The 19,085-nt window shown below is 42.0% G+C and overlaps 1 protein-coding gene and 2 non-coding genes across 5 annotated transcripts in view; 1 reads left to right on the top strand and 2 right to left on the bottom strand.

Annotated features, from left to right (window-relative positions):
* TEX2 (testis expressed 2) overlaps positions 1 to 16,487 on the top strand; it is a 40,753-nt gene extending 24,266 nt beyond the window's left edge. For 2 of the 3 annotated variants that reach the window (XM_068151058.1, XM_068151059.1), the window contains exons 6-12: positions 1,948 to 2,097; positions 3,293 to 3,392; positions 6,841 to 6,973; positions 11,331 to 11,453; positions 13,408 to 13,617; positions 13,821 to 13,941; positions 14,467 to 16,487. In XM_068151058.1, the coding sequence (XP_068007159.1) occupies positions 1,948 to 2,097; positions 3,293 to 3,392; positions 6,841 to 6,973; positions 11,331 to 11,453; positions 13,408 to 13,617; positions 13,821 to 13,941; positions 14,467 to 14,586 (957 nt within the window). In that variant the 3' untranslated portion in view covers positions 14,587 to 16,487. The remainder of the gene's footprint in view (positions 1 to 1,947; positions 2,098 to 3,292; positions 3,393 to 6,840; positions 6,974 to 11,330; positions 11,454 to 13,407; positions 13,618 to 13,820; positions 13,942 to 14,466) is intronic. The other variant, XM_068151060.1, reaches the window with a different exon arrangement.
* Positions 16,488 to 16,965: 478 nt separating this feature from the next.
* On the bottom strand, positions 16,966 to 17,102 carry LOC137447837 (small nucleolar RNA SNORA50). Its single transcript, XR_010988937.1, has one exon. It is a non-coding gene; the product is annotated as a small nucleolar RNA SNORA50 (small nucleolar RNA).
* Positions 17,103 to 17,284: 182 nt separating this feature from the next.
* On the bottom strand, positions 17,285 to 17,347 carry LOC137447836 (small nucleolar RNA SNORD104). The gene has a single exon (XR_010988936.1). It is a non-coding gene; the product is annotated as a small nucleolar RNA SNORD104 (small nucleolar RNA).
* Positions 17,348 to 19,085: the final 1,738 nt, after the last annotated feature.

Here is a 19,085-nt window from a genome sequence, read left to right as displayed (position 1 = left end):
CTAATAGTAGTAAGAAGTGGTCATGTTATGTTTTGTTTTCCCCCTGTATGTATAAAGTAGAACTAAAGGCATGCTTTTGAGGTCTTAGCTTGTTGAAACAATTTAAGTGAATTTTAGTGCTTGGTAGTAAACTTGACCTTCTTCATTTTCTGCTGAAAAGAGCTGAAGGTTTTCTACCCTTCCTGAGAGCACCTGATCAGGACAGAATTGTTACATAGCTGGATGCTGTTTGTGTCAGGTTTTCAGTGCAGATGATATACTCTAAAACCTGTTTTCACCCCACATTTGACTTCACTCATGCACATGAAACAGTGCTTTTTGTTCTGGACCTGAGAACTGTTTTTCTTTGGCATGTTTCAGGAAGTACTTAACCTCTTCAATTCTTATCAGGAATGATGTCCTGGCCCTGTTGCCAGGAACAGGGTTAGGAATTTGCCTTGATGTATCTGATGATGCTCTGGCTGTGGCTTTGACAACAATGGGACAGTTTACTGCAGTATTCCTACTGCTTGGGTTGACTGGGGGACAGAAATGGAATTGGCTCTTGTACAGACTACAGTTTGACAAGAGACAGTCTTGCTCAAAGAGACATGAGACATGGATGGATTTCCATTTGGTAAATGCCCTTTAAAACACCACTAAGTGGCTGATGTGTGAGTATTGTGCAGTACATGGCAGTGTAACGGTAAACAATGTCTATGGCTCCAACTAATCCTTTGGTCTTTTGGTCTGCTTTTGAATCACTCTTCCTAAACAGAGCCTTAATATTAAGTATGACACCCTTAATAAATGGGTCCTTAGTGCTAAGTACAATCACCATTCATTTCAAATATGTGATTCACGTTGTGCATCTTTGTTGCCAGGCTTTCCTACAGCATCTGGAAAGGAGCAGGAGGGCATGGTATAGCATACTAATAAACACATCTTGTGTTCCCCCAGAAAAAAAGATATTCTAGCCCCTGACAGCCCCTGAAGCAGTGATGAATTCACTGCTGCATCTGGCACGTGTCAGAAATCAGTCTATAAATAGATCAGCTGCAGGCAGGAAACTTGCGTCACAGCAGAAGCTACAAACCCAGGAATTCTGTCTGCATGAGGCTGCAGCCATTGGGAGCAGTCACTGTCAGAAATTATGTTCAGAGCTGTAGTGTCTTCCTGTCTCCTCTTAGAAAGCACTGCTTCTATGCTGGCTGCAGGATTTGTGCCTGTAATAATGAAAGGCACCTTCATTCAGTGCAGGCAATTGAGAGAGGTTAAGTATTGTTGTCTTTCCTTCATGGAATAAATACCTGATGGCATGTATACACCTGAAATTATTTCAGCTGCCTTTGTTTTTGTGTCTCTAGTCAGTGAGGCAACATCTGAACATGAGTCTCTGAGAGTTTTGATACCAAGACATAGTCCTCTTGCACTGTAAGCAAAACTTTCAAAGCAGCAGGAGGAACAATATGTTTCCCTAAATCCTATATACAAACACTTGACAGGAAAAATTCATTTCCCTGTACTGCCCTTGCTCATCATCTATTTGTGATATTTCTGAACTAGATTTAAGGATGTGACCTTGGGTATTGCTTTCCTATTTATTGCTAAAACAAAAGTGTAGAGGAGCTGTTTCTCTGGATCCTATTGGTAAGAATGTCTCTGCTACATTTCTAAGTCTACCCAGTCTGGGCTTATTTGGTTTTGCTGCCAGAGGTTAAATTACATACAACTTTCTCATTTCACTGCCAGAGGTGAATCTATATCTGTGTGGTCTCCTTCTCTCTGTTGCATGTCAGGATGATGACAAGTAAGCTCATATCAGGCCAGCTGATGTGGTTGTAAAGCTGAGTATTTAGTGTTCCCAGTTAACCTGAGCTCTAACTGAACTGCCCAGTGTCAGTGAGGCCTTCTCTGACCTCAGTTTATATAATTTGTAAAGCTGAATGTCCTGCTCTGTATTTTTAGTTACCAGATACCCACATAGAAGCTGAAGAAGAGGAACAGGAGGCCTGGGTGAATGCTTTGCTTGGAAGAGTATTTTGGGATTTTTTAGGGGAAAAGTATTGGTCTGATCTAGTGTCAAAGAAGATCCAAATGAAGCTTAGCAAAATAAAGGTAACTGATGTGGAAACTTGCACTGCACATTGCCTGTGGAAGGAAACAAACACATGGTCTTTGAGTTTGAAAACAGCAGAAGAAAGACCTATTTCACCCTTACTCTGAAAGACAAGTAAATGAGTGTGATACAGAGTTCCAGTTCAGCTTTGCTGTTTCACAGTAGGAGCTCAACATATTAACTTTGTGGCTTCAGCTTCAAATGAACTACAGCTCAATTAACTATTTATGAAGTTTTTGTGTAAAAAGTAGAAGTATTATTATATTTACTTTAGGGATAAATAGAACTGCTTATAAATTATGAAATCTGCTTTGGGAAATTGTAGCTTGTCTTTAAGATAGAAGAGACCAGGGAACCACAATTCTAATGTGTCCCTATTAACTTCAGACATCTACTGCTGGCACGAGAGATCAGTGGGAGTAATAGTCAGGGAAAGAGCTGTCTGGGGTGATAGAATATAATTGTTCATCAGCTGCATAAGCTCAAAGGGTGAAGGGAGGAGTGGTGCTTTTGAGTGACTTCTGGGTCATCCCTTTGCATTCTGTAACTGTTCTGAACAGCAGCAGTTGATCACAGGCCTGTTTAGCTCCTGATGTTCGGGGAGGAGCTTGCCTGTTCCTAGAGGCAAAGGAAGATGCAGTCTTGCTGACAAAAGCTCTGAAATTTGGCTGCCAGCACCAGCTGCGAGATGGTGTTTCTTGTGCTTTGGGAAATAAGCAGCAACCTAATTCTGCCGTGGCTCTTTCCACAATTGTGACAGCAGAGTCCCCAAGCATCTCATTGGAAACAGTTTAAGTGGAAAGACTGGGAATGGGGGATGAATGTATTTTTGACAGTTTAATGCACTGTGTGTTCACGGGAGATTGAATTTCTGTCAATTAGAAGTACTTACAGTAAATAGGTACACAAATCATTGTGATTCTATGCTTTTGTTATACTCTGCATGTTAGAAGTTAAAGGCCAGCACCTGAACTTTAGCATTTTAAAAACATTTAAACATTCCAAGCTTAGATGCTGAATTTCTCCCCAAAATATTGTTTGGAAACTGATAACCGTCAAAACCTAGAATTGGATTAAATTTGTGTTCTTTCACTGGGGGCTTTTCTGCTCAATCCTTTCCTGAAGTTTCTTCTCGAGAAGCAATGATATTTAGCTGCATAACATGGATTTGATTTTTACATTCTCTCCTTTTAGCTGCCATACTTTATGAACGAGCTAACCTTAACTGAGCTTGACATGGGGATAGCTGTGCCGAAGATCCTTCAGGCCTTCAAACCTTCTGTTGATCACAGAGGTAAAATACCTGTTTCCTCCTCTGGTTTTGCCAGGTTCATGCCTTTCTACCTGTGGAGAACAGAATTTTGATCTGTGTATCTTGTGGGTGCTTTATTCAGATAAAGGTACCTTTATTAAAAACTTGTTCTGAGGAGCTACACTGGGTTGGAGAAATGAAAAGAGAATTACTTAAATCAAGGTGGAGAAGTTTCTAATTGGTCTGAAGGGAAATATTTCCTTGGAGGACCTGTTGTGTAGCAGCTATGGATTGCATGGCAAACAACTTATTTTTGTTTTAAATTGTTATTTCAACTCCTACATGAAGATACCAAAATCATTTCTAGCTGGTGGTAAAACCAATAAACTGGTTGTGAAATGGTAGGAATTTGGTGAATATCCAACACTTAAGGAGTGTTGAGGGCCTCTGGGCTCTAAATTACAGGCCAGCAGTGAGGCAGACTTCAGCAAGCCCCAGTAGTAGGTTTACAACAGCAAAAACAAACAAGGACAGAACAAGGTTTGGACAGATAACCAGCTGAAGATCATATCAAGATCGGTCTTCACTAGCTCTCTGTGCCATGTTTCTATGTGAGAAGCAGACTGTTGTGTTGCTGTGTCTGGTATCTTCTCAGGGCATGAGGGTATTGAGCACACAGGAGCCGTGTAGTACCACCTCCTTCCTTGGCAATGCTGGTTGGAGGAGATGGCAGTGATGAACTCAAGGAGTCTGAGGGGAGCTCTGTTCACTGAGGTGGTTTTTGTCTTCAAGATCTTAGTTCTGCTCACTGCTAGAGGTCAAGCAACAGGGGCTCCCCAGGATGAGGAATTTATGATTGAATTCAGCTGTAAACAGTTCTAGAAAATTAACTAGTTCCTGATTAGAAGCAATTTAGGCTTCATCTTTGCTCATATCATGTAGTTTGGACCTGGTCTTCTTAAGGTTTATTTAAACTCTTATTTTGATGCACAACTCATTTGTCTGCCACTCTTACTGCAGTACTCTTCCCTAACTCATATGAACGTCATCATCAGACTTTTACAACAATACCAGATGCATTAAATTGAGGAGGAAATAAATAAACATCATCACTACTGTTAAAAACGTTGTGCCATCAAATCACTGACTAAAAGCATGAGATGTTTGCTAAGCTCTAACCTTTCCCTTGTAAAACTGTGAGCAAAACAGACTTTGGGGAGTTACTAAAACTCTCTTGGACATACATAGCACGTGAACTGCTGCTGTCTGTTGTATCCAAAGCTATTGTTTGCCTTTATCTCACTTGAGTCTTGCAGCTCTTTGGGGACAAGCCTTATCTCTACAGCGCTGGGTACTTTACTCTCAGCTTCTTGAAAGGATGTTTTCCGCTGAGCTTTAGAAACAAAGCATGTTGGAAAAGAGAAAATTGTTTTGTTGTCAGGAGGAACAAAAACTGTCTTAAGAGAAATAAAAATGGAATAGCTGGAATAAGATCATGTGCAATCAGTGTTTGGGGATCTAAACCACAGTGCAGCTGCTTATCATACGCTTCCTGCCAGGGTCAGCAGCTTCTTAAGACATCCTCCACTGCTCCCAGTAGCAAAGTGGCTTCACCTTTTGGTAGAAATTTTATTTTGAGTTGCAGACAAAGTGAATTTTTAAAAGCTCCTTACCTAGATGAGGCTTGCCAAGTGATTTGGAGGCTTCTTTTTAAATGAACCTGCCCTTTGGGGCTCTCTCTGGAGTGTTTGCCTGGATTTATACATTTTTAAAAATTCCTTTCTCTGTTCTTATAACTTCAGTTGTAACCAAAGACTAGTTCTAAGTCACAAGGTGGGATTTAGGAGGTTGCTTGGCTTCAGTTGCCAACAACAGCAGGGAGAAAAATTAACTCCTTCAGTTTCTTGTTCAATTAAGCTGTGACAATTATATGGCTTCTTGAAGTAACTAAATTTGTTAACAATATTAGGGGAAAAAACCCTCTTGTTTCTGTTAATACAGTTCAATCTGGGTGGCAGCACATGCTGTAGTATTTGCTGTTCTTCTGTCAAGGCTGGGGAGCCAGATAGCTCTGAATGAATTCTGCCATCTGCCCAGTTCTTCACCCCCTGTCCCTCCATTACCTCCCTTTTTCCCCCCCTGGAAAATGCATGGGATCGTGTTCTGGCCAGGGGGAATTTTCCCTCTCAGTAATGGCATCCTGTGCTTAATTTGATCTACTGTTAAAACAACACTGACGTTTGAAGCATGCTGACTCACTGGTTATCCAAAAGGTCTCTTTTGCTGGTTTCTTTCTGATGGTCTTTCTGCAGCTTTGTTACTGTAAAGAGGAAAAATCTGTATCAGCTTGTGTTTGAGCTCCTGTATTTCGTTTTAGAACAGCAGTAGAAAAACTTGGATGGAAAAAAAAACCGTTTGGGTTGGTAAAGAAGCAGCTTGTGCTCAGTTCTGCTTCCAGCACATCATCTCAGTGTATCAGTGACCTGATCTCTGGGAGCTGTGTGTACTTCTGTTCATAGAAATGGGTGGGACTGGGGACAGTGCCATTCTTCTGATCCATTTTTGCAGAAAACAGTTCTTCTTCAACTGAAGAAGGATGTCTCTTCTAGTTCAATCAAATCCAAAGAGTAGTTACCATTAATTGCTTTTGAATAAGCAAATAAAAATAGAATACATTAGTGGTTGGTGTGCCAGATACTGCTAGAGCAGACTGTGTGCAGCTGCAGTGTCTGAGAAAGCAAGATGCATAATCTATGCTTAGTGACATCTGATGTCTAATCTCTGGATCACAAATACCATGTAGCTCATTTTAATTGGTGGGACTGCAGAGCCTCGCTTAAGAGGTAGGACCTAATCTTGCCATTATTCCAAAACCAATTCTGTCAGTGTCTGGTCTGCCCAGACAGTGGAGTTTAATTCAGTACCACACCTCTAGAACTGTTGTAAGTAGTGCCCCTGCTTGCTGTGAATCATAAGAATGCCTGTAGCTGAGTTAGAGTGAACCTTTCCATACTCCTTTGATACACCATTGCAAAGGCCAAGGAGACTGCAGGTTGTGATATGTGACAAGTAGCACTGCTCTGAGATTTCAAGTTTTGCTTCATTCAGAGTGTAAATAGTAGAGGAAGTGTCCCCATTACTGCTTGGTGTGGAGCAGTACTGCAGTTTTGAAGTGCATCCCTGATTGTGTCCTATTTTCTTTATCTTGTCTCAGATCCCTTTGCACTTAAGGTGTACTCACTTCCAACAAGGCTTTGATTTAGATCTCATCATTCAACTTTGTTCCATAAGCTTAATGTGAACAGAAAAGTTACTTTTGTAAGCTTTTAAATATTTGTGAATTAATGACATAACCAGTTGACCAAAAAAAGCAGTTTTTGTCTTTGGAAAAAGTGTGACTTTGTTTAAATTAACTTTGGCTTGACATAAAAACAAAGTGATGGTGGCTGTTCTTAAAGTGATGTCATCTTTTTGTTGTTGATTATTTTAGGACTTTGGATTGATTTGGAAATGTCCTACAATGGATCTTTTCTAATGACCCTGGAAACCAAGATGAACTTAACCAAACTTGGTAAAGAGCCACTTGGTGAAGCGCTGAAAGTTGGAGAGATAGGCAAAGAAGGGTAAGGTCTTACACTGGTAGAATCATGGTTATAAGGGGAATTTTGTCTTATCTGTATGCAGCTCTGGTTCTGCAGTAGATTGAAAGGAGTTGTTGAGGGGGTTGAATACACTGAAGTGTAGAACTTGGCCTTTCTGTCTAACTTCAGTGGTTGATTTCGCTATTGATAATTGCATAATAAAAGGTTTTTCTCACTGAATCATTTTAAATTATACATATATTTTTTTCTTAGTAGCATTTATAAATGTTCTGTAACTACAATGTAGTGTTTTCTTATGCTTGGTTTGGGGTCTTAGCCAGCAAGAATTGGTCTTTTGAGATACCCATATGGGGAAACAGAGGTAGACGTGTAAGGTGCTACCACAGCATGGTACACCTATAACTGTAGTAGTAAAGAACTGTGGAAAGTAAACAGGCTGGAACTGTAATCATCTGTAAAGATGATTTTTTTTTTTTTAAATAGCTTTATTGCATCATAGGAATAATCTTACCCCTACTTTCGTCTCCAGATTTCCCTGTATCACACTCCTATTTATCTGCTGTGTCTATGTGAAGAGCCTTATTGATCAACTAATTAGGAAACACACGTAATCATCATCACACCTGATAGAACACTGCAGCAGGTTGCCAAGGGAGGTAGTTGAGGCCCTGTCCCTGGAGATACTCAAGGATCAGTAAGGCTCTGAGAAACCTGATGTAGTTGAGGATACCCCTGCTTTTTGCAGGGGAGTTGGACTAGCTGACCTTTGGAGGTCTCTCCCAACCCATTCTATGATAATATAGCTTACCCAACTTGTAGTTTTGCTTTCCCTCTCATTTTTATGATGTTATTTGAATTCCTTCAGTCTGTCCGTTTGTATTAACCTGGTGATTGACACCTATCAAATATACAGCCCATCAGCTGTGGAGTGTTGATTTTGTGATGTATTCTCTTTGTGCTCAAGAAAGCTGCAGTCCCTGAACAACAGCTGGTCTCTGACTGTACAACCACTGCCAGCAAATGAAGAAAACGTTCTCTGAATCTAGCCATTTATTTAGATGATAATAAAATGCTGTGGTTCTTCAAAATTAAGATACTGGATGCTTTGTATCCTTGTTTGAGAGCTCTGACTGTTCAGTCTGAGATATCTTGAAATAATACAGCAGGGCTATATTACAGTGCAGCCACGACAAGAAGAGAAATGTAAGAAAACTAATGGCTGAATGATCTCATACCCTGGTAGAAATTCAGAGCATTTAAAATTTACCTAGATTCTTATTGTCACTGCTGGAAAGAAATATTTCTGAATGTACAGGTGTGCAGTTGGCAAGTGTGGTTTTTGAAAAATCTCTGTCCACCCAAAAAATGGGAGAGAGAGAAGGAAACATTTATACAAATCAAATTCTTGTTTTTGTTTTTTTCTTTTTCCCATCCTTGCAGGATTTTCTTGTGTGTTTTTATATCTCTCCAGTGCAATGAATGGCCTTAGAAATAACTAGTGAATGCATTGATTTCATAGTTAAAAATCATCTTAATGCAGGCTGAGGGATGGGCCCCTAGTAACGCAAATGTAAATGTCTGTAGCTAAGCAACCAATCACTTGAAGATATGAGTATTAACTGCATTGTTCCCTGTACGTGGCTGTGATGTTTCCATGCTCAGAGCCAGGTAGTGCCAGCTTCACATGAAGAACAGCCTGACGTATTCTAGATTGAATGAATTTTTTTTAGTTGCTTGATGGTTGTATTTCCCCCTACTCCCCTCCCCCAAAAAAACAGTGGATATTATAAACAAAGACAGTATGGAACAGTTTGATTCTCATCTATGCTGTGTTAGTTAATTTTACTGCCTTTTTTAATGATCAGTTGACAGCTGCTGTGACAAATCAAACCATACTGCATGTGCTTGCACCCACAATCATGTTGTCTGTAAGTGATGATTGCTGTTTGTTTGAGCTCATTTCTGTCCCCTCAAGAGCCTAGAACAAACTACTTCTTGAGATGCAGTAACCACAAACTCACGTAAGAAAGGCATCTACTCATCCAGGAAGAGGTGGGGGGAGCAGCACTGAGTTTTAACTGTCCTTGGACATTGTCATTGTAAAGTGAGACAAATAGTTCAGTGTTGCAGTCCATTCTGTAGCTGCTGCTGCTGCTGCATTACTGCTTGCAATAGAAGTGAAGTGTGCTGTTACTCAGTTTGGTAATGCTCTCTTGCATGCACTCCCAGGAAAGTGCAGCTCTCAAAGGGTGGAAAACTCTTGCCAATGTTTGTGTCATGTAAATAGTTCATTGTATGCAGAGATCCCCTGAAATTTCACTCAAGCTTATTTATTTTCAGTGCTCACTTGTGGAGGCACTTCAGAGGGTCCAATTACCTAGGCAAGTAGAACACCTTGTGTGAAAGAGACACCTTTGAGAGCCTTGCAGATGAACTGGGCATGCTTTGACCTCAGTGCTGTGTGTACAGGAAAGTGAAGGAAGGTCACACCCAGGCAGAAAGTGTGTGGTTTGAAGCTGACCTAAAACTATGAACTTCTCTGAGAAACAGCTCCAGCATTGCTATTTGGGTCAGTGCCATGAGCTGTCCTTCCTCCTCTAAGTCCTGAGGGAGGTGGTTCAGTTTGGTGCACTGATCACTCTTGGGCAGATACTAAATGCAGCTCTGGGTAAAAAGAGGTTTACAACTGTGATGCCGTAGCCTGGGTAGCAAATTCTTCAGCATAGCCTGGTGATGGGATTACCACCCCTGTTCTTAAATAGGCAGTTAGGAAGGAGTGTTCTGCGCTGTGAGCTGTACATGAGCTGTCCTTTAACGTTAGGACTTCCTACAGCAACTAATGGTTTGTTCTTTGTATAGAGTAGCAGACAGTTGCCTCAGTCCATGCCCTGTGTGGTTCAAATAAATTTCCAGGAACACACTCACACGGAAAGAAAATGCAGCTATAAAGTGGATTCTGAACAAGTTGTAGAGTATTACAGTCCTGGTTATAGTGCCTAGGGCCAAAACCATGTGATGTTGAAGCTTGTGTAACTATTTCAAGCTCTTGCTGTTAATACTGAACTGCATTCACTGCATCTTTCCTTCATTTTAATCCGTTTAAAAGATTAGAAATTTTTCTGATCATGTACATGAACTCTTCCAGAGCGGAAGTCTAGGAATTAGTTACTGCTGTGTGAGGCTTTGTACCCTAAGAGCACCATTTGTTTATTACTTTACTTTTTTCTTCCTTTTCTTCCCATTAAATTATTTGCTTTACTCCATCTTGGTCTCTTTCAGAAAACAAACAAAAAGCACTAAAAAAACCAACAAGCAACAATAAAAGAACAACAAAAATAACCCCTCCCAAACCTTACATTCTCTAAACACCATTCACTGTCAGAGTAGCTTAAAAATTCACAAGCCCAAAGGTCAATTTACCTACAAATATAACAGAGAAAGGAATATTTCCAACAAAGATGCTAAAGGGAGATTATAGCCTACATTTGTATGGGACAAAAGTATCTCTGTAAAACATCTGAGGAAATATTACTTCCCAGGGCTATGTTAGACTGCTTCTGTTAATAAAATTACCTTTTTTTCTACACAAAATTGGTAAGTGATGACACACACTGTATCTGCAGGAAGGTGAAGAGCTAGTCTGAGACAGCTTGTGCTCTGCCACTGTGAGGGCTGAGCATTTCCTTTGGAGGCAGATGACAAAGATGGATTCTCTTGTGCTTTGCACATTGCAACACAAATTTCCAGCAGTGGTAAACATTGCATGTGTGTGTGAGGAGACAAAATGGAATTTATTGACTTGGGTTAAAAGTGCTGTGCAGATGAGGTGCATACGTTGTGAAGATAAGGTGTATGTGTGTTAGCACTCAGTTAACATCTGTAGGGGATTCTGGGGTTTGGTTAGCAGATGATGTAGGTTTAAGTTGGAGGGTTTTTTCTGCACAAGACAGAATTGTATGTTCTCACCTTTCAATTTAAAAGTATGTCTTTGTCAGTGTTTTCAAAACAGTTGAATAAAACCCTGTTCAGCCTCTCTACTGCTCAACTTAATGGGAAGCCATGAGCAGCACGAGAGATGCTTTCAAATGTACTTCAAATAGTCTCCACACTTGATTTGAATATGTGGAACAGCCATTCCCCAGCCAGCCTCTTTCATTCAGGATTACGTTCCACTGGGGAATGGGGAAAACAAATTTTCTGTTTGAAGCCACTTCTGACACACTGGCTTCAATTTTATTCTTTCAGATAGAGTTTATTAAAAAGAGAAGGAGACATTTTAGAGTCTCCAGTAGAAATCCATGTAATGCCAAGCCATGCTGTAAGTGGTGAATAGCTACTTAAAGATACTACATTTGACCAGGAAATTTCATCGTTTCAGTTTCAGGCCAAGGGCATATTGTCTTGCGGACAGTGATGAGGAATCCTCGAGTGCTGGTTCTTCAGAAGAGGATGATGCTCCTGAAGTGGCAGGAGAGAAGCAGGTGACTCCAGGAGCAGAAGGGTGAGCTCTCTGTTTTTTTGTTAATCCTTTCCTCACTCCCTGTTTCCAGGACTTAATGAACTGATACCTTGGTCCAATCCTGTGCTGCTCATTGTCACACACGATCTCACGAGTGAGAATATGTCCAAGCAATGAAACTCAACTTGCCTATTTCTAGAGCAAAGATCAAGCCCTGCACTACATACTGAAAGGAAGCTTCTCTGCTGAGTGTTTTACCATGCTGGGAGCGTTGTTCTGCATACAGCATTTCTACAGTGACCTGTGCAGTGCTCCATTTGACACCTCCTAATTTCTTCACTATTACATTATAGAGAGCCAAGTTTTTGGGCCAGAGAACCCGTGGGCATCTTATGCAGGGTGTCTTGCCTGGTAGCAGGGCCAAGAACAGGATTTTGTGTGTGAACTTTGAAACACTCTGTGCCTTTCTTGCACCCATACTGATCCTGCTGATCCCATATTTCCAGTGAAAAGAACTTCAAGCCTATTCAAGCCTGACTTTTTCAAACTTAGGTTTCTTGATGAGGGTTTTGTGTTGGTTTTCTTTCTTTCTTTTTTTTCCCCTTGAAGGGCTTTGAGTGTGCTGATGCAATACTGCCCTCTGATGTGCAAGAACTTAAAAGAATATGTGCCAGTGTCAGTTTGGGAACATCATTCATTGTTTTGGCTGCTGTTCTGATTTTATCTTTTTTTTTCCTTTGCTTTCTACATCTGACTGAAATGATGCCATACAATGAGAAATACGTAGCAACACTGAAATGTCTGAAACAATCACAAGGTTTCCTGTGTCTGAACACACCGCAGTGAACACATCTAAAGGCTTCATGACATATCCAAAATGTTCAAGGGAGTTCTCTTGGAGTTTTAGTCCTAAAACCTTTAGAAAACTGTGATGAATTGTCATAATTATTTCAATAGATGCATTTAATAATTTCAAGGAATATACAGATCATATAAAGAATTGTTAAGGGCAAAGAGGGAGAACAAAGAATTTCCTTATACCTTTCTAAAGCTTGCATTGTCATCACTATAGAAACTGATTAGAGAGAAGTACTTTATCTGGGGAAAGTTACAGCTAGTGTAAGATCCAAAAGTTGAAGTTAATTCAACTCTTCTATATCAGCTGAGGGAAAGAGAGTTCTGTAAAAGGCTGGCTAAACTAATGAGTTCTGTGCAGAATAGGTGAATGTTACTTCCTTAGCAAGGCCACCTCTGCTACATAGCTTCAAGAGCCACAATTATAATATAGAATTTCAGTATAGTGTGTGCAGATCTCAAACATGCTGCTCTTAGAGTGTATTTCTGAAATGGGATAGGTGTGGGAAAAGGCAGTCCTTAAAGCATCTGGTTGCAAAACTAGCTACACTTGTCAGGAAAATTTGCCTCTTTCTGCAGGTGTAGTTAATCAATTTTGGAGCATCATTCTGCCTGCTCCCTAAAAGGCTTTCCTCTCTCACCACCTTTATACTCATTGTAAATGCTACAGTCCCTTAAAATTAAAACCTTTTTGTTTGATACACACTGTTAAATAGATGTGATGAAATGTGGTGTTTGGGCCTTCTACGCTGAAATGTGCTTCTGTCTCAGTTCATCTGTGTCTTGACAGTTCTGTTAGAATGGTGACAGACAGGTTGTCACTTCTCATGCCAGCTTGCTGGCATAAGTAGTGAAACTATATTTGCAATTTAAAAATGATGTTGCATTTCCAGTGCCATCTGGGAAGGTGGAGTGTTCAGACTGGATGGAATTTCTGCCAGACACTTGTAGCTAACAGAGCAGGGCTGCTGTGTGCAGGCTCTGGTCAGTACTGCTTGGACATGTGAATGTTTGTCTCTAGAATTTTTACATCACACCCCCTAATGATTTCATAGGAAATCCATGTCTTAGCAAACAGTAGGTTTAAGAAAATTACCTTGAGGTACTCTTTTTTATTTCCCCCCCCGCTCTCTACCTAAAGGTATGTTGGAGGACATCGGACAAGTAAGATCATGAGAATTGTGGATAAAATTACTAAGTCAAAATACTTTCAGAAAGCAACAGAGACCGAGTTTATTAAGAAGAAAATTGAAGAGGTCTCCAATACTCCATTGCTGCTAACAGTTGAAGTACAAGAGTGCCGAGGAACGCTAGTAATTAACATTCCACCTCCACCTACTGACAGAATATGGTAAGAGAAGCTTCCTGGAGAACTGGGCAATGTGTTAGGTGTGCCACCTAAGGGACTCCAACTGGGAAAAAGGGTCAAGTAGGTGAAATGGGTTCTGGAAGAGGGGCAATACAGACAAATTGGAACATTGACAGTTCACATGCTGAAGTTATAGGTGTCATTGGAGTGCTTACAATAGAACCTCTTCTGTGTACTCTCCTAAGGTATGGCTTTCGAAGACCTCCCTACCTGGAGCTAAAAGCTCGGCCAAAACTGGGTGAGAGAGAAGTAACATTGGTTCATGTAACTGACTGGATAGAGAAGAAACTGGAACAGGAGTTTCAGGTGTGTTTCCTTCTTACATTTTCATTTCAGTAATGATAGTTTTGGTCCATTAGAGGGGGATGGAGCATTACATTTTTGCATGTTCCCTATTTTGTTCAAGACTAGTTGGCATCCTCCACTGCTCCTGTTCAGTGGAAGGGAACTCGGCTGAAAGCAGCTTCTGGGGTGGTCTGAAGACCAGGTGTAGACCTGGATGGAAATGTGGTTTAGCACTTGCCAGAACGGTTTTAAAACGGGAAATGCCATTTCTTTGAAATAAGTACCATGTCAGAACTTGTAGTACTTAAATAGAAGCATGATCCTAGGTCTCCTTGGATGATAGACAAACTCCTGTCTGGAATTCAGAACAGATACTGAGCTAGATATCAATGGACACTGTAGAATTTCAGTGTGGGCAATGGCTCAATGGTGAACTTAAGAACCCTTGATCTGGAAATTTGTTGCATTTTTTAACTAAACAAATCAGAAAACCAAGGCTTCAAGTGGTCTGTAATTGTAACTTGATACAATTGCATCTTTCCACAGAAAATCTTTGTCATGCCAAACATGGATGATGTTTATATTCCTTTAATGCACTCAGCCATGGATCCCCGCTCTATGTGCCCTCCTAAAGATCTGATCATGGAGGCCCCTGATCAACCATGACATGTGAAGACTCTTACAGTTTACAGTATTATAAAAGTTATTCACATGGTTTTATAAACTGTGCTGTAGTTCTCATCCTTAACTTGTGCCACTTGCCCCCCTCCCAAGGACTGCCTATAACCATACCTTTGTGCTCACTTGCCTGGTTATTGTTATGGTGTACTTCAGCTACATGGAGTTTCATTCCATTAAGCAGTTGATTTATTTTTGCCATCAGGATTTTAACTTGCAGGCTAAGATGACCTGTTCTTTGGGAGAGAGAGGAGGAACCTAAGTGTAATAGATGGAGGAGCTTGTTGACACACCTTTTGTTCAGCTTATGTTTTCATGCTATATTAATGTGCATTAAAGCCTTGAAAGGTTTGGCAGCAAAGGAACTGCATGCCAAATGGAAAAAAATCCTAACTAAGGAATGAATTTATGAAACTGGAAGAATATTTTTCTTTCTCAGGCAGTTGGAGAACTATTTTATGTTCTTTCACTTCTGCAGTCAATAGCTTGTGTCAAGCAATCAAAAATATTAAATGCTTTCAGGATAAAGGAATGTAAATTGGATATATAGGAAATATTGTGATGCAGTGTGGTAGATACTTTTTTTTTTTCCATACAGAACTTGTGCTTTTTTGGGGAAGCAAGTAGCCATAAACCACAAACTATCAGTGAAGGTGGGGCTGCCAGATTTCTGTCAGTGAGGAGAAAAAAATTGGTAAAGCCATGAGACCAAACCATAGCAAGCCGCCTTATAGTGAGGTACAATCACCTTGGTTCATGATTAACTCTGAATGTTTCTAAAAACATGAGCACACACATAAATGTCAATACTGCACATTACCAGGAGTACTTAGTTACCTACTGTGTACAGAGCCTCTTGCTACAATGAAACACACCAAGTTCTTTCTAGGAGAGTTTGTTGCCGAGAGTCTTTTCCATTGCACTGTGTTTACGCCCAAAGCATGGGACCAAACTCTGGGGTCACAGCCCTGCACCTGCAGACATCGAACAGCTTGGTGCTTGCGAGAACAGCTGTGACTGAAAAGATTTTGACCCCCATGCGTTGGTTCTTTGGACTTTATAGAATAGGAATTCAAGCATTGCAATTACTCAAGCCAATTGCCATGTAATTAAAGACTGTTTCTGCTAATTAATGGCCAAAACTAAGGGGTGGGAGGGAGAACTGCCTTTTCTTTCTATCTGGTATAATGATTCAAGATGAAATGTATGCAGGAAATTCAATATTTGAACACTACATATCCACTATTTAACACACGTAGGTAGTATTTTTCTGATACTCAGTGTTGCCAACTGCTCATGGATGTCAGAAAATGTTTTAGTTTACAAAGAAGGGGAGTTTTGGCTCTCCTTTTGTAACATGATTTGCTTTTTTTCTTTTTTAGAAGTAATTTTTTAAGAACTTTTTTGTATGTTGTGTTGTCACATTTGGTGTAAATCAAAATTTCCATGTGTAATGATTTGCCATCTCTAAATGAAGCTATTATATTGAAGGTTTTTTAAACAGCACCTTGCCTGAAACATTAAAGAAAACGAGCATTTAATATATTTAAAATTAATTCTATATTTGAACACCTATTTTGGTTACCTTTAATTGAAATATTAGTAGGTTATATTTGTTACCTGAACTCCTCCTTGACCATTCCAGGCTGTGTATATTCTGGGGTTTGTTCTGATCATGTAGGCATTATTTGCCTTCCATGAAGTCTGCATGTCTCATACGCAGGTCTTTAATTTCTATGTGCAATAACTAAAGTCAGAGGACTAGATGCACTAATGTGTAAACAGATTTAGAGTTATTACACAAGGTTGTCATATTGCACTTCATAAACCATGGGCAACTACAATCTGCTTGCTTTGTTTTATTAAATAAATTTATCCCGTCAAACAAATACTCAGTTAAAATTTATTTCTATTTAGTGCTTAGCCGCTGTCTTCTACAAGTAATTTCCAAAACTTGGAAAGAGAGCTTGCTCGGACATCGGTGTGCTTCCTGCTTTTTCAGGTTACTGTTTAAAATACACTACCACGTTGTACGTGTTAGTTATGGCTTCATTTTACGATTATCCAACAGCTAGGCAGGAGCCCCTGGACTCGTCCTCAGTTCTACGAATTGAACCCCTGAACGTCAGCAAAAAACGACTGCGGTGCTCTGGGTTAAAAACATTCGATAGAGCACGATTAACCTGGACTCTCTTTCGCCCTACTACCACCCTCCCCTTTCCTAGCGCCTCGTAACCCGCCCAGCAGCAGAGCACAATGCGGCAGGGGCAGCAGCGTGACCGCAGCACAGCCGCTCCCGCCGCCTCCTCCTCAGGCTGCGGCGCCATTTTGTGCCGGGGCTGCAGGGAGAGAGGGCTCACCGAGCCGAGGTGTCGCTTGCTTTTAAAAGAGCCACTCGGGTCGGGCCGAGCAGCCCCAGTTATGAACAAGCATCTCACTCTAGCACTACAGCTTGGCCAGCGGCGCCGCAGGCAGGGCACCCCGCCGGGTCAAAGGCAGTGCGGGAAACAGGGGACGCGCACAAGAACCAGCCGAACACGTTGGCAAGGTGTACAGAGCTTTATTTACCAGGTCGCTCCACGGCGCGGACAGTCGCTGCACGGGCCCTGCAAGACACGAAGAAGAAAGAAGAGGTTACAGACGCGGTGCCTCGCAGTCGCCCCGCGGCTTCAGCGGCTGCCTGGGCGCTCAGTAGTAGTTTTGCTTCATGCCTGTCAGCAGTCTAACACGTGTCAAAAGACATCACCGCGACCCGGCCGCTCCACTCATGCAACCACCCAACCCTCCGTAACTCTCACCTCCGCCCGCTGCACCGACAGAAAGGCCGCGCCTCCTTGTCGCTACATTTTATAGCGTGGCCATCGCCCCGCCTTTCGCCTCGACCAATAGGACTCCAGCCTGCGTCACGTGCTGATGCGGCTGCGGCTGCGCTCGAGCGTGTGGGGGCTGTGGGCGGGACGTGAGGGGACTATGGGCGGGACGTGAGGGGACTATGGGCGGGGCGGGGCGGGGCGGGACGGGACGGGACGGGACTGCCCACAGGTGCTGAGGCGGCGGTGGACAGGAGCAGCTGAGGCGTTAAGCAGGGAGAGGCGAGGGGAGGCGGTGCTGCACAGTTGTGCTGAGCTCCATTCGCTTTTCCGGAGATTATAGTGCTCTTTCTTTAGCGATTTGCTCAAGCACTTTGTTGATGTGGAGAAAAAAAGGCTTAATATTTAAAACGTGAAAGCTTAGGCTCCGCTCGGCCTTCGGAGCTGCTCACCTCTGGGGCGATGCCTCAGAGTCTCGGAGGAGAGGTGCAGAAAGAGCGGCAGGGCGCAGGTAATCGCGATCTTCCCGCTCTGAGGTGCTGCCTTACCCCCTGTTCCCGGCGGTTTTCCTACCTCCTGTGAGACCATTTGAGGGAATTTGCGTCAAATAACTGCAATTTGGTAATGGCATGCGCAGTTTTTGCTTAACTGAAAAACACCTGTTTTAATGTAGCACAGCATGAAAGTTATCTTAAAGCTGGTAACATCGTATGTCAAGAGTTAACGATCCCTAAACGCTTGCCAGCCAGTTTCCAGACTGCAGGCAGGCATCTCTGTGCTGATCCCGAGGTGCTGCCGTCCTGTGGTACCTGCGGGGCCCGGAGCTGCAGAGGGCCGCAAGGCTAAAGCGATACCGCGCTGCGTGCGCTGGGGAGGCCCTGTTTCTCTCACAGCATCATCTGTGCTCTTTGCACAGCCACAATTGCCGATGTGGACAGCCACTGTGTGGCTGCAGAACTTTCTGTACGTGTGGTGGAGGCCTAGGTGTGGGCCTTGTGCATTCTGTTGCTCTGGCACGCACACTGCAATGTCTTTAGGGGTCTGCTTGTGCTCAAATAGTCTGAATGCTTAAAGTGCAAGCCCACCACAAAGCAACCTGTCTGTCAGTACCAGAGAACTGAAATCTCAGTGTGGTTTGTAGTTCCAGCATGGTTTTAACCTGCACTCAAACTTGCAGGTTAGATCATATCTCCTGCCCATATAATCAAAGGCATGCTTGTTACAAGAGGTTGCTGCCAGAGCTGATCTGTTACGTGCACACAGTACTCAGTGTGCCCTGCAGTACCATTAATGCTATCAGTATTAAAAAGCAAACAGTATGTAGCCTGGACAAAGTGGCTTTGTTACATAAATAGGGGCCTGAAAGCTAGGCCTTTGACAAGCAATGCCAATTTACCCTCTTCTTTTGATAGCTTCTTCCATTTGATTCTGTATTTGTTGTGTTTGTCTGTTCAAAGCAGCTTGAACCCGGTCTTTGGTTCAAAGAGGCACATACTTTGGTTTTGCATTTGTTCAGTCATTGCAAAACACATCAAGGTCAAAAGTCAAAACAAGAGTTATGCCAAATAAATTTGTCCTGATCTGCTTTGAAAGGGGAAAAAATCCATAGGGAAACTGTCCTGGGCAGGGCGGTGCTGGGGCAAAGAGCTCTTCGTGAAGCCTGCATTAAAACCTGCT

This window comes from Melanerpes formicivorus, unplaced genomic scaffold (genome assembly GCF_026170545.1).
Source record: "Melanerpes formicivorus ecotype bairdi unplaced genomic scaffold, bMelFor1.0.p_v2 SCAF_21, whole genome shotgun sequence".
Taxonomy (NCBI): domain Eukaryota; kingdom Metazoa; phylum Chordata; class Aves; order Piciformes; family Picidae; genus Melanerpes; species Melanerpes formicivorus.
This window is presented reverse-complemented; position numbering and strand designations above follow the sequence as displayed.